Consider the following 13,261-nt stretch of genomic DNA (forward strand, 5'->3'; position numbering starts at 1 on the left):
TTTATTTATATAAATGATATATTTATGTGTCTAAATATGTTAATAAAATTATATTTTAATGATATATCAACTTTATACGAATATATTAATTTATGAAATGACTTAATTAAAAATTTCATTTACATTCAATTAAGTTTTGGAAGGTAGAAGAAAAGTCAAGAAATCCTTAAATTTTGTTTTTTTAGTACAAATTCCTTTAAAATTTTTATGTATTGATATGCGAAATTATTGTACGCATTTTGTTCAAACATGGGTTTAGACAAAGCTCGTTGGTCGTGACTCGTGACCAAACTCTGACCAAACTCAATACAAATACAGCCCCCATCACCCAACACCCAATACAAATTCATATGTGTACTCGACAAAAGAAAAAAAGAAAAAAAAACAAATTCATATAAATTTTTTAAAATAAAGAAAAAAAAATTGTAAATTTGTGAGGACCAGATATTTTTTACAATAAAATAAAGAAAATAATAGTTGATTTAGGACTAACCGAGGTTTTTTTTTTTTTTGAAATTAAACTTACAAATATTATTTCTACCTATATATTCTTATTTTGCTATCCATCTTTTAAAATCGTAAAAGTAATTTTCAAAAACTTACTTTCATTTTTAGAATTTGACTAAAAATATAGATGTGTTATAAAAAAAGTGAAAAATATATTAAACAAATGATTAGAAAACAAGCATAATTATTTTAGAAACATAAAATTAAAAATGAAATCTACCTAAATTAATAGATGCAAACAAATAAGTATACAGAAAACAGAATTTAAATTTGGATCTGAAAACATCTTCTGGCAACAAAAGAATATTCAAACCCCAACAACAATTTATTTTCCATATCCAACAAAATATCACCAATAATTTGTATTATTGAAGTGAATTATGAGTGGTGCATATCTATGATATTTACTCTCTGCTACGGCTTAGGCAGCTAGGGCAGCATCCTCAGCGACAGCTTCAACAACATTCCGGACAATATTTACTCACCATTTCCTTTTTCTTCTGCTGATTTGAGCTGCTGCTAATTGAGCTGTCAACTGACATCCAACTTAATGGCCCTACTTGTAACCAAACCAAGTTCGTTCTTAATGATGTAAGTAAAGTGTTAAATGTATCGTTTTAATGATGATTTAACATGTTATCAGTGTCGTTCGAATTCATGTAACCTGATCAATTTTTTCTCTAATTTAATGTTGTCCTTTGTTAGGTTTCGTACCCGCTTCAAAGAAGATGAGAGATTTGAGTTAAAAATTTTAGCACAAAGTATTGAGATAATGATAGGTTATGTCACTAAAGTCATGCACGGATGGAAAAAGGGAAAGAGCATAATATATAAGTGAAAGATAATATCTTTATTGTCATAAAACTTTTAGATGAAATTAAAATTAAACAATAGTATATCGTGATAAGGATAGAGTGTTAAGTTTGAATATCACGGTTTAGTTTGCCCTTTTAATTTATAAGTAAGGATTTTATCATAGAAGAAAGTTTGTAACTTAATAGAAGGACGGGAAGGGAGTGAAAATTTTGAGAAGAATTCAAATTTCAAAAGTTAAAAATGGAAAATGGAGTAAAAAAGGATGAAAAAGAGAAGCATATTAATATTTATGTAATGGTTTTGGTGCGGCAGCAGCAGCAAAGCAACCGTGGTTTTAATGATCAAGAGCTCTCATTTTCATGCAAGTTTGGTTATAAATGCAGAACCTTTACTATTGTAGCTTCCCTTTCACCAATTGCTTAAATAACCCGTTTCCCTGTAAATCTTTCCACTGCCCTCCCCTCTCTCTCTCTCTGATTCAATAAAATCTTCCTTTTTCTGTGCGAGCATCTCTCTGAGGCGTGACAGTGCAGAGGCTGGGGTGCCTGAGCTGAAAATTGAAAAAAGGGGGGTTCGAACATAAAGCCGAAATTCAATGGAATTTATTTGGAGAAAGGTTTGAATGAGGCTGTGCAGTACTGAAAGTGGTACATTATCTGAAATGGGTATCTTTCTTTTGCTACTTTTGGTGCCGTTTTCCTTCTCTATGATTCAGAAATTTGGTTTTTTCTGGTCTGGCTCTGACTAGGGCTTTGAACGTATATTTATTATGCTGAAATCAATGCTGTGTAGCTACTCTGTTTTTATCAATTGACTGCCCTTCTGCTTCTGTACACTCTATTCACCTCCTCCTCTTTGAACTGTCGTTTTTTTCTAGTTTTTGTTGTCTTTGGGAAAGTGGGAGGCATTCATTTCTGCTATTTAGTACTTCTCAAGTTCCCTTCTGGCTTGTGAAATGGTTGCTTCATAAATAATGTCTTCTTTGCCACATCTTTATGAACACTACTGGTTTTGCTTCATTCTTTGGCCCTATTGTGTTCTTTAATTGATGTGCCATCTTCATTCTAAGCTGTTACTGTTGGTACCTTCACATTCTTCCACCATTTATTCCACTTCCAAGTAATTTCTTGAATTGGAGGAGTTTGTATAAGGGTATTTATTTATAGTTTATAAGAGTTCTTTTTTGTTTTGTTGAAAACCTGTAGATGCTGCTTGGAGTAAGCTGATTTTGAAGTTTGTGGTCAAAAAGCCGTTGTGAAAAGTGGATTACCTTATACATGCTTCTTCTGGGTATCTTAGTGAAGGGATAATGGATATTGGTGACACAGATAAATTTAGACTAGAAAGTAGCACAGGGGATTCTATTAACTATTCACATAGCATGTCTTCGGACTGGCGATTTGGCGAGACGACTCTCATGAATATTCCGATGGGTTTGGTTTTGCCAGGGAATGTGGATGTAATTAGGAATCAGGATATGGTCGGTTGTTCTTCTTCCACTGCTCCTGTAGTAGAGCCATTCAGCTCTACCATTTGGGAACAAGCAGCTAATTGTCAAAACTTGGGAATTTGCAACATTCGAGACCAGAACAACTGCAGTACTTCTTCAAACACCATAGCAATTAGCAAGGCCAGTGGCTGTCCAGTTTCTTTGAGCAGTGACATTGACAGAACACTTGACATCAGCTGGAACCTATCACATTCTAGGTTGAAAGGAGGAGTTTACCTACCAAATATTCCCGGTCCGCTCCCACCGAGCTTATCTCAACTTCCAGCCGATTCTTCATTTATCGAGCGTGCAGCCAGGCTCTCATGCTTTAGTGGTGGAAATTTTGGTGATATTGTTGGCCATTTCAACATTCCTGAGCCTATGTGTGCTTTTTCTAGAGGCATGGGAGTAATACCGGAGAGAAGGGATAATATTTCTCGAAATGGGTTAGTATCTGAAACTGGAGGACAATCTCAAAGAAACATGGTTGACAGTAGTGAAGCTTCCAAACCTGTTTCTTTGACTAATGAACATGGAGCTACTGGAAGGACTTTGCCAGAAAGTGAAAGCCCTTTGAAATTGAATGATCGTGGTAAACTTGCCATTGATGGGTCTGCTAATGATTCTGATAAAGCTGAGTTTAGCAGTGGTGATGGTTCTGGTGAGCCTTGTATGTTGGAGGTTACAGGTAAGGAACTTTCTGCCAAGGGCTTCGGCTCAAGGAAAAGGAAAAGGACTGGACAGGTAATAAATAATGATTCTTGTTCTTTTTTTCCCCCTGCAATGGGTGAGGAGAATTGTCGCTAATTAGCTTGTTGATTTTGTATGTTTCCTATCCTTGCCAACAATTTGTTTTGGATAGAAGACTGAACTTGATCAAGCCAATGGACCTCTGCAACAAAATGGTGTTTCAGCTAAAGATAATATCGATACTCAGCGGAAGGGAGATCAAAATCCAAGTTCAACCACAAACAAGGGTACAGTAAAACATGGTAAACAGGCACCTCAACCTTCAGATCCGCCAAAGGAAGAATATATTCATGTTAGAGCTCGGAGGGGCCAGGCGACAAACAGCCATAGTCTTGCAGAGAGGGTCATATATTACATTTAATCTTTTTAATCATATCAGAATAGCTTTTCTAAGCATGCATGAAAACATAGGTTGACTGACTTTGAGTTAAATTGTAGGTAAGGAGGGAGAAGATTAGTGAGAGGATGAAGTTCCTTCAAGAACTAGTCCCCGGTTGCAGCAAGGTTTGGTGGTTAAATTTGTATCTTAGACAGATGGTAGAATCGCATCGAAATCTATTTTTTCACTTCATGAAAGCTTTATTATGCAGGTTACTGGCAAGGCAGTTATGCTAGACGAAATCATAAACTACGTCCAATCGCTGCAACGACAAGTTGAGGTATGAAATCAGTTTGTTTGCTTCAGTATCTTTCTAGCAGATATCTTTTGCTACATTGCCTGCTGACTTATAAAGATGATAAAATAGTTGGAAAATCTTACCAGTTAGTATATATGTGAGATTTCTTTGAACCCTGAAGATGGCAATTGCATATACTTCTGATTTGTAAATCCTATATTCACTGCTTAAAATTCCATAATATTTGCAGTTTTTATCAATGAAACTCGCTACTGTTAATCCAAGGTTGGATATCAACATTGATGGACTCCTAGCCAAAGATGTAAGTGAAAGTTCACATTAAAGAATGCCAAAAGTTCTCGGGAATATCAGATCATGCATAATCTGGTTATAATACATATAATTTTCTCAGATTCTTCAATCACGAGCTGGTCCATCGTCGGGATTTTCTTCACATATGCCCATTACGGGTCCCCTGCCAAGTATTTCTCATCATGGACTTATCCCAAGCAGTTTTCCTGCCATAGGGAGCTGTGAGATGTTAAGAAGCACAATAAATTCCCAGATGACTCCAATGTCCGGTGGATTTAAGGAGCGTACTCAGGTAGCAGCTGTAATTACCTTGCTGAAGTATAATTTGTGCATTTTTATCAATTGCTCTCGTATAACGTATAAAATATGTCTACAGATAAAGAATGTGTGGGATGGTGAACTTCAAAACATTGTGCAGATGAGCTTTGGGATGTCTACTCCCCCCAGTTGTTTAGAAATTGATGGTACAATTGAAACTACCCCCCTCCCAATCCAAAATATGTCCTAAACTTGTTAAACTGAGACATAAATTGGTCTGTTCATGCAGGATCTGATTCACCAGCCAATACAAAACTCCAAAGTTGAACTTTAAAATTTATACTAGGTCGACGCGAACTATTCTGCTTCATGTACAGGTGCATTAGTGTTAGTATGAGATCCATCGCCATGAACTATTTCTACTTCATGGTAATGGTGAGCAAAAGAAGCTACGGCATTTAGTTGTCCAAAATGTGATATAAGAAATACCATTATTGTACTTGGAGCTGTGTTACTCTTGCTGGTGACTGATTCAGAGCGGTCGAGAAATTAGTGACCTAACGGAGAAACAGTTTCCATTCTAGTTAGTTCAGATTATAGGAGTCCTTGCCTTTCCTTGGAGGATGTATAGAGGTCAAGGAATCGACATTCGAAACCAATGAACAGCTTAAGAGGAGAGTCGATAGTGTCTCTGATTTCTCTAGAGCTGAAATGGATTGGCTGTAATTTTTACAACTCTGCAAAGGGAACTATGGAAGTGTTCTTGTTAAGTGTTAGTGAAACATCTTCAGCTTATTAAGCAATTTGATGAGTTATTGTTACTACTTTCTCCTGCATCAGTCATGAAATGGCCTTGATTTTCATGGTTGATGCAGGAGGAAGGGTCACTTAAATTGTTTCCAACAATGTTAATGATAAGATTTGGTAATTTAGCTTGTAATAAGTTGCAGAGTCGCCTCAAATTTTTGGGGTATTGTTAGATATTGATATTATGAATTTATGTTAAATGATGTTTCAGTTGAAAAACAAATGAAAGTTTAAGTCACTACTTTTCTTTCTTCAAAAAAAAAAAAAAAAAAGAATGTCACTACTTTGCTTGGGTTGAAATCTTCCCACTAATTTGCACTTTTATTTAAAAAGTAACAAAAAAAAGAAAAAAAAAAACAACTTACGAACAAATGCTATTTTTTAAGAAAATTACGTGTACATGTGATATGAAGACTCACACTTACTCGGTAGATACTATGGTGAGCCGAATTCTTTTGGGTCCGGCCAGGGCCATCGAATTCGAGACTTCGATGCATTCGCGTATGCAATCGAGTGCATTGGATCGTATCGCACTGTATTCGGAATTGGGTTGGGCTTGGAGACGGATCTTGCCAGCAGGAAAATGAATTCGAGCCCTAATAATCGGGTATCCAACACAATTCGAATTTCTAATCATTCTTCTTCCGGTCGGTTCGTTCCCTTTTGCTTTTGATTTCTAAGGGAACCGCTACCGCTAGCATAAACGCAGCGCAACGATATTTCCCGCCGAGTGTTTGTGACAGTGAAAGAAGAATATGTCTTGTTCTTCAAATTACTACACTGCTGCGCTTAAAGTTTGCTGCGAAGCTCGGAATCATGCCCAAGTTAAGAAGCTTCACTGCCGCATCATCAGAACTGTGCCAAATCCAGAAACCTTTCTGTTTAATAACCTTATCAGTGCCTACGGGAAACTTGGTAACTTGAAGAATGCACGGAATGTATTTGTTAAAATTCCTCAACCAAATATTTTCTCATGGAACACGCTGCTTTCGGTGTACTCAAAATCAGGTTGCCTTCAGGAGATGCTAGAGATCTTCAACCGCATGCCGAAGCATGATGTGGTCACTTGGAACTCGCTTCTCTCGGGGTATGCGGGTAACAATTTGATTATCGAGTCGGTTAGAGTTTATAGCATGATGTTAAAGGATGGGTCGGTAAACTTGAATAGGATCACGTTCTCTACTATGCTAATACTCTCGTCTAATCGAGGATTTGTTGATTTGGGTCGGCAGATTCACGGGCAAATATTCAAATTTGGTTATCAATCGTATCTGTTCGTCGGCAGTCCTTTGGTGGATATGTACGCAAAAACGGGATTTATCAACGATGCACAACAGGTTTTTAAAGAGATACCTGATAAGAATGTAGTTGTGTACAATACTATGATCACAGGTCTGTTGCGGTGTGGTTTGATCGCAGAAGCTGAGAAATTGTTTCACAAAATGCCAGAAAAAGATTCAATTTCATGGACAACGATCATAACTGGACTTACCCAAAATGGTTTGTTCAGAGAAGCTGTTGATATGTTTAGAGAAATGAGATTAGAAGGTTTGTGCATGGATCAGTTCACCTTTGGGAGTGTATTGACTGCATGCGGTGGTCTTCTGGCACTAGGCGAAGGAAAGCAAATTCACGCCTATATTATCAGGACAGATTATCAAGATAACATATTTGTAGGAAGTGCTCTAGTTGATATGTATTGCAAGTGTCGAAATGTAAAATCTGCGGAAGCAGTGTTTAGAAAAATGAGGCACAAAAATGTAATATCGTGGACAGCAATGTTAGTCGGTTATGGCCAGAATGGCTACTGTGAAGAAGCTGTTAGGATATTTCATGATATGCAGAGAAATGAGATTCATCCAGATGATTTTACTTTGGGAAGTGTAATTAGCTCATGTGCAAACCTCGCAAGCCTAGAAGAGGGTGCCCAGTTTCATGGCCACGCTTTAGTTTCTGGTTTAATTTGTTTTGTTACAGTTTCAAATGCTCTAGTCACTCTTTATGGAAAATGTGGAAACATAGAATATGCCCATCAGTTGTTTCAAGAAACGAAAATCAAGGATGAAGTTTCTTGGACAGCTTTAGTCTCGGGGTATGCACAGTTCGGAAAAGCCAATGAAACAATATCTCTTTTCGAGACAATGTTGGCCCATGGTTTGGTACCTGATGGAGTTACTTTGGTTGGAGTTTTATCAGCTTGTAGTAGAGCAGGTTTAGTGGAGAAAGGTTATCATTATTTTGAATCTATGGTAAAAGAACATGGAATTACACCAATCCTCGATCACTACACATGCATGATTGACCTTCTCAGCCGAGCTGGAAGATTAGAAGAAGCAAAAAACTTTATTAATAAGATGCCTTTTAGCCCCGATGCAATTGGTTGGGCCACATTGCTAAGTTCTTGTAGACTAAATGGAAATTTGGAAATTGGTAAATGGGCTGCCAAGTCTCTTCACGAATTAGAGCCAGAGAACCCTGCTAGCTATGTTCTATTATCAAGCATTTACGCTGCAAAAGGAAAATGGGATGATGTAGCAAAATTGAGGAAGGGAATGAGGGAAAAGGGAGTGAAAAAGGAACCAGGATATAGTTGGATCAAATATAAAAACAAAGTGCACGTTTTCTCTGCAGATGACCAGTCAAGCCCATTTTCAGGTCAGATATATGCCAAGTTGGAAAGTTTGTACCTTAAAATGATTGAGGAAGGGTATGTGCCTGATATGAGTTTTGTTCTCCATGATGTTGAGAGGTCAGAGAAGATAAGTATGCTTAACCACCACAGTGAAAAACTTGCTATCGCTTTTGGTTTAATATTTATACCTGATGGCCTTCAAATACGAGTTGTCAAAAATCTTAGGGTCTGTGGCGATTGCCACAATGCCACAAAATACATTTCTAGGATTACCCAGAGAGAGATACTTGTAAGAGATGCAGTCCGTTTCCATTTGTTCAAGGATGGAATATGTTCATGTGGGGATTTCTGGTAGTGTTTTGACCATCTAAAACCTCAGCTGAAGATATCAAAACCTCAGAATTGTTCTTCAAGTAATGACGGAAGTTTTAAATGAGTGCGAAACCTATCATCAATCTCGAATGTGTGTATAATTGTTGTGAGCATGATTGATGGTTGCTTTGTGCTATGATGTAATTCAAGAATGACTCGTAAGTTCTACAGAACAAGAAATCCTCCAAGGATCAGAAGAAGGATTTGTTTTGTGCTATGAGCCTTGAGTATCACACGATTCGGTAAAGCTACTGGAGGTATTGAGATGAAAATTCGTCTGATGAATATTGGGGATATTTCCAGTTTGGTGTGAAACCTGATGGTTGCTTGAAGTGATCAAGTTCAAGTACGCTATTTTCAGCTACAAGCCTGCAAGTGGAATAGCGACACAAGTACTTGATCTGTGTTGCTGAACTGGTATGTGCACCTTTTCTGCAGATTGATTCCAATGATGAAATGGGGTTCGAACAGGCCATTATTTTCTGCATCTTCATAGATATTATTACAACTCAGGGAATACCTGCTCTCACTTCTCCCTCTTGCTCTCTTGGTAATATTTAATGTAGTTATATTTTTCTTGACCATTTTTCCTTTTGGACGGATGTTAAATCTGGAAAAGGTATTAAAGATCGGATATGATTAATTCACAATTGTTTGGAATTGTAAAGGCCTATTCTATTATCAGGCAGGAAGACATTCTCTTCCCGATTGATATTTTATTTCCATGTCTCTCGTAGCTTCTTAGTGTGTTATTGTCTTGTTGTCTTTCCTTCACTTAATAAGTTGGTTTTCTTCAACAAAAACCTGCTTCTCTGTTCCTTCATTTCTGAAGGTTTTAGAATAGTTCATGGAATTATGTTGAAAAATTTTCCTGTTATTTCTCAGAGCAGAATTTCTTTTTAACTAAGCCGGGTTTACATTGCCCACATGAAGTGCTCAAGAGTTATGAAACATCGTAGTGATGTTTAAAGTCTTCTGAACATAAGCCAGGCCAGGTCAATTAATTAAAGCACATCCGAGAAAAGAGAACGATGAAAGATGGAAAGTATCAATCGAGCATCATACGGAAACTGCAAATGAGAATTTGTGTTACACAAGCGATGAACTTCGGCTATCTTGCGGGGATCTTTTGATGGACGCCCCTGGAGCTTGCGACTGGTTCTGTATCGTGTGAAAGAATGGGTGATTACAATATGATCTTTATACTGGAGAGAAGTTTAGAGACACCGGCAAAAGTTACCTGTAATTTTGTGCAGATCTCAATTACTTCAGAAAGAGGTGCCCAGTCCCCGAAGTTCCGCTCAATAAACTGGTAAGCAATACCATTCTTCCCTGAGCCAAGAATGAACAGACCACCCTTAATTTCTCCTTCTCCGTTGAAGTTTTGTTTCAGTCCCACTGCTTTTGCACGCTTATAATTTGCTATGGCCCGAGGGTTGAAAACAAATCCGGATAGGAATTTCTCCTTCATTAATTTGCCGCCACCTAGAGCTTTGAAGAATCCTCTACCTTGGTCGAAGATTACAGAACCTCCCCAGTACCTAGGCCAGAAGTCTTGCACCTGCATCACTACAATTTTAGCCAAACAGGTTGGATGGGTTGAAGGATCTAGAATTTTCATGAATACCTCTGATTCTATGTGTTCGTGAATCACTGCAAACAGTTGAAATCCTAGTGCATCAAATATCGGTTTTCTGGCATATATCTGGTGAGCTTCTGCTCTGCACATGATGCACCTGTTTTCAAACTCAAGAGATGTAAGTTGTCACTTTCCCTTTTAGGCTTTTACCAATACAATATATAAAAGTGACACGAAACACATATCACAGGAAGTCTCCTCCCTTTTGTGCTTTCTTTTTAATTTTATGCGTCAAGTTTAAACCATCTTCTTCATATCTAAACGTTAGTTGTCTGCAACATAGAGCCAGGTCTTGAAGCAACATATATAAACTTACCCAGGGCGTCTAATACAGAGGATTATGGCAGGCTTATTCTGCCACAGGTCTGAAGCTTTCATTGGGGGTGTCTTGGTTTTCACCAAACGCTCCATTCCAATCTTATAATCGGGAGTTAATTTCTGAATGGAGATGCTTTCAATGGCAGAATAAGGAGCAACTTCATCAACCATAGGAGGAGGTTGCACACAACCACATGCCCTTGGGTCAGCTGGTTCTGCTGCAACAATCCCCTTGAATACATACCCTTCGTCAATCTTAAAATCACCTAGTGCTTGCTCAACTGTTCTGTCCTGAAATGTTCGGCTTCTCATACTCTGCATCCTCTTTGCGGTGATGGACTGATAAGTCCTCTTGATGCTTGTAGATGGGGAAGGAGCATCACTCTTTTTGGTTGCGGGATCTTCACACGAACTGTTTCTGTCCTTGAAACGTGCAATATGGCCTCTCTTCATATGGAACTGAGAAATTAAATCTTCTACGCTTAAGCTTAGAAGTTCAGGCAAACATTTCCTGGAAGACTCTAGCCTGTCCCCATACTGCATCAGAGCTCTGTCATGCAGGTAACATCTTATCTCTATTGCTTCCTGTCAAAAGGAAAAGAAAGGCCTATGAGAATCGTTCAAAGTGTTTTTGATAAGTTATGCAAATTCCTTAATGAGATGAGCTATATATAGGTTTCCACTTCAGAAATCAAGATATAAACATCTGAAATTGCTTATTACTGGGGTGTGTTTCTGTGATAGAATAGGAAAATAGTACTGATTACAAACCTTCTGTTGTTGTGTCATCTTCATGGCATCCATATCCTCGGAATTCATGACCTTCAAGGTCGGTACATCATCCCAGCCTTCCTCCAGCAGATTAGGAAGCAGGTCCTTGAGAACCCCATCCCCCACAAAATCCTCCACAGAGAAAGAAGCCATTTTCTTCTGGGGAAGACTAATGGGTTCCGGCTAGATATATAACTTATTCTGAAAATGAGTGAGATCAACATAAGAATTATATTTTGACTTTTATATAGAGGCAAGTTCATTATGTGAACAATGAACTCACCTGAATATCGATAAAAAAAATCGGTATCGATAAATTATATTTTGACTTTTATATAGAGGCAAGTTCATTATGTCAATATCAAGGTTTTAATAGTCCTTATTCTGATCATATTCATTTGTTTAGTGAAATTCTCCACTGATATTGGCATAGTGAAATATGATAAGGAGTGTCAAATCTTGAACAAGTCAAGAGACAAAGATGTGAATTAGTCATAGAGATAATAATTAAATGATCAGGAGATTAGATGGAAAGAAGGGAAGGTTTCAACTGCTACGGCCAAACCAAAGCACTTTTGCTTAGAACAGGACAGAGATTGCTAGAAAATTGTACAAAAAGGAAAAGAAGTTGATTGGTTGGACCATTGCCGGCCTTAAACCTGCTCACTTATGTCATTGCTTATTACAGGTTGAAGTTGAAAATGCAGGCTTGCTTGCTTAAGGAAGCTAACTTCCAAATGTTGGGGTCTGTTTTGAATACCTCTCCAAAATATTTTTCTATTTTTCAGAATAAATATTCTGTAGAAACATAAGAAAACTATTTTTTAAGCATTTTTTTATTGTGTTATCTTATCACTGGATCTGTTTTTTTTTTTTTTTGGCCTAAATAAATAAAGTTGGTCCTTCCAGAATCACCAAAGATCTTTTGAAGACGGCTAAGGAAGTGTTGCATCAATATTTACCGTTCCCATTAATTATGTTTCTCAAAATAATCTGAATAATATCTTAAATTTTTAATTGCTTTCTAAAATGAAAACTTGGACATGGATAGAGTTGTTGAGATGTTAGCTTTACATCTATATGGTGAAAAAAAATAATAAAAAATCATTTCGAATAATAAATGAGTTCCTTTCGCTTCTTAAATAATATATAAATCTTATTATTAGTACTTTATTATAATCATGACTAATATATACAATACTTTTCTTATCTTTATTTTTCATAGATATTTATGACATTAGAAAAATATCTATTCATCCTCCACACACACACACATCATATTTTAATTCTTCAAGCAAATTAGGGAGAGGAGGGCTAAAATCCCGCCTTTCAATTTTTTTAAATTCTTTTCCGATCTAATATGGCCACTTACCTTAAGAATTAATTACTATGTGCTTCTCGACACTAAATGTCGTAGGGTCTTTCGTGAGATTAGCAGAGGCACGAACACTCATGAATATTAAAAATATATATTTTATTCCATGATCTATTGGAGAATGCTAAAACTGAATAAATGACCATTTAACTCAAAAAATAATGCAGGGATTCACCTTCAATTCTGATAGTTTCGTCTTCTTCTTCGCCTACCGCTAATAGAATAGCTTCGTCCGGGAAATTCGTCCCATTACTAATCAAATCAAGCTCATAGTCAGGCACGAGATGATCCGTAGGTGGTCTGCTATTGCTTGCCCCTTTCCTTACTCATTTAGGGCTTTTGGGTGACGTACACAATATCGAACTCTGAGAGTCACATCTGCCACCTTGCTGGCCCATGAAGGCTGGCTTTTCAAAGAGATACTTCAGCGGGTCCATCCTTGCAATCAGCATGGTCGTATAGTTCAACATGTAGTGGCGTAGGCGTTGCGAGGCTCATGGTTGAGCACAACCGCTTTTTTTTTTCTAGAACCGTATACCTTGTCTCATAATCAGTGAACTTTTTGCTGATCTCGTATATTGCTCTTTCTTGCCTACCT

The 13,261-nt window shown here is 37.3% G+C and overlaps 3 protein-coding genes across 14 annotated transcripts; 2 read left to right on the forward strand and 1 right to left on the reverse strand.

Annotated features, from left to right (window-relative positions):
* The first annotated feature begins 901 nt into the window (after nucleotides 1-901).
* LOC111017569 (basic helix-loop-helix (bHLH) DNA-binding superfamily protein) lies at nucleotides 902-5,552 on the forward strand. 4 transcript variants are annotated; one of them, XM_022293369.2, is made up of 10 exons: nucleotides 902-1,098; nucleotides 1,213-1,988; nucleotides 2,529-3,556; nucleotides 3,675-3,905; nucleotides 4,001-4,066; nucleotides 4,153-4,221; nucleotides 4,430-4,501; nucleotides 4,592-4,783; nucleotides 4,868-4,955; nucleotides 5,039-5,552. In XM_022293369.2, the coding sequence occupies exons 3-10, from the start codon at nucleotides 2,633-2,635 to the stop codon at nucleotides 5,074-5,076; spliced, it is 1,680 nt and encodes a 559-aa protein (XP_022149061.1). In that variant the 5' UTR covers nucleotides 902-1,098; nucleotides 1,213-1,988; nucleotides 2,529-2,632; the 3' UTR covers nucleotides 5,077-5,552. The 4 variants fall into 4 exon arrangements, with proteins under 4 accessions (XP_022149061.1, XP_022149062.1, XP_087973287.1 ...); XM_022293370.2 differs by having other exon boundaries at nucleotides 902-1,988; XM_088117161.1 differs by having other exon boundaries at nucleotides 902-1,988; nucleotides 3,678-3,905.
* A 283-nt stretch (nucleotides 5,553-5,835) lies between these two features.
* On the forward strand, nucleotides 5,836-12,207 carry LOC111017598 (pentatricopeptide (PPR) repeat-containing protein). Of its 8 annotated transcripts, XM_088117158.1 has the most exons (3): nucleotides 5,837-10,317; nucleotides 10,483-10,562; nucleotides 10,664-11,679. In XM_088117158.1, exon 1 carries the CDS (start codon nucleotides 6,312-6,314, stop codon nucleotides 8,541-8,543), a length of 2,232 nt encoding a protein of 743 aa, XP_087973284.1. In that variant the 5' UTR covers nucleotides 5,837-6,311; the 3' UTR covers nucleotides 8,544-10,317; nucleotides 10,483-10,562; nucleotides 10,664-11,679. The 8 variants fall into 8 exon arrangements, with proteins under 8 accessions (XP_087973285.1, XP_087973284.1, XP_087973279.1 ...); XM_088117159.1 differs by having other exon boundaries at nucleotides 5,836-6,471; nucleotides 6,565-11,679; XM_088117153.1 differs by adding an exon at nucleotides 11,977-12,207 and having other exon boundaries at nucleotides 5,837-11,078.
* Nucleotides 9,520-11,441, reverse strand: LOC111017599 (uncharacterized). Of its 2 annotated transcripts, XM_022293415.2 has the most exons (5): nucleotides 11,289-11,441; nucleotides 10,516-11,102; nucleotides 10,188-10,296; nucleotides 9,801-10,121; nucleotides 9,520-9,721 (listed from the first exon to the last, which is right to left on the reverse strand). In XM_022293415.2, exons 1-5 carry the CDS (start codon nucleotides 11,439-11,441, stop codon nucleotides 9,650-9,652), a joined length of 1,242 nt encoding a protein of 413 aa, XP_022149107.1. In that variant the 3' UTR covers nucleotides 9,520-9,649. The 2 variants fall into 2 exon arrangements, with proteins under 2 accessions (XP_022149107.1, XP_087973288.1); XM_088117162.1 differs by having other exon boundaries at nucleotides 9,801-10,296.
* Nucleotides 12,208-13,261: the final 1,054 nt, after the last annotated feature.

This window comes from Momordica charantia (genome assembly GCF_013281855.1).
Source record: "Momordica charantia cultivar OHB3-1 chromosome 9 unlocalized genomic scaffold, Mcharantia_2.0 BLBB01000009.1, whole genome shotgun sequence".
Classification (NCBI taxonomy): Eukaryota; Viridiplantae; Streptophyta; class Magnoliopsida; order Cucurbitales; family Cucurbitaceae; genus Momordica; species Momordica charantia.

Excerpts from the sequence above, each read along its gene's own strand:
- LOC111017598 (XM_088117153.1), top strand. The coding sequence starts at position 6,312 with ATGTCTTGTTCTTCAAATTACTACACTGCTGCGCTTAAAGTTTGCTGC.
- LOC111017599 (XM_088117162.1), bottom strand. The coding sequence starts at position 11,441 with ATGGCTTCTTTCTCTGTGGAGGATTTTGTGGGGGATGGGGTTCTCAAG. Across the intron at positions 10,297-10,515 it reads CTCTGTATTAGACGCCCTGG|GTGCATCATGTGCAGAGCAG; the intron begins GTAAGTTTATAT and ends GTTTGAAAACAG. Across the intron at positions 9,722-9,800 it reads AGATCTGCACAAAATTACAG|AACCAGTCGCAAGCTCCAGG; the intron begins GTAACTTTTGCC and ends CACACGATACAG.
- LOC111017569 (XM_022293370.2), top strand. The coding sequence starts at position 2,633 with ATGGATATTGGTGACACAGATAAATTTAGACTAGAAAGTAGCACAGGG. Across the intron at positions 3,557-3,674 it reads AAAGGAAAAGGACTGGACAG|AAGACTGAACTTGATCAAGC; the intron begins GTAATAAATAAT and ends TGTTTTGGATAG. Across the intron at positions 4,956-5,038 it reads CAGTTGTTTAGAAATTGATG|GATCTGATTCACCAGCCAAT; the intron begins GTACAATTGAAA and ends CTGTTCATGCAG.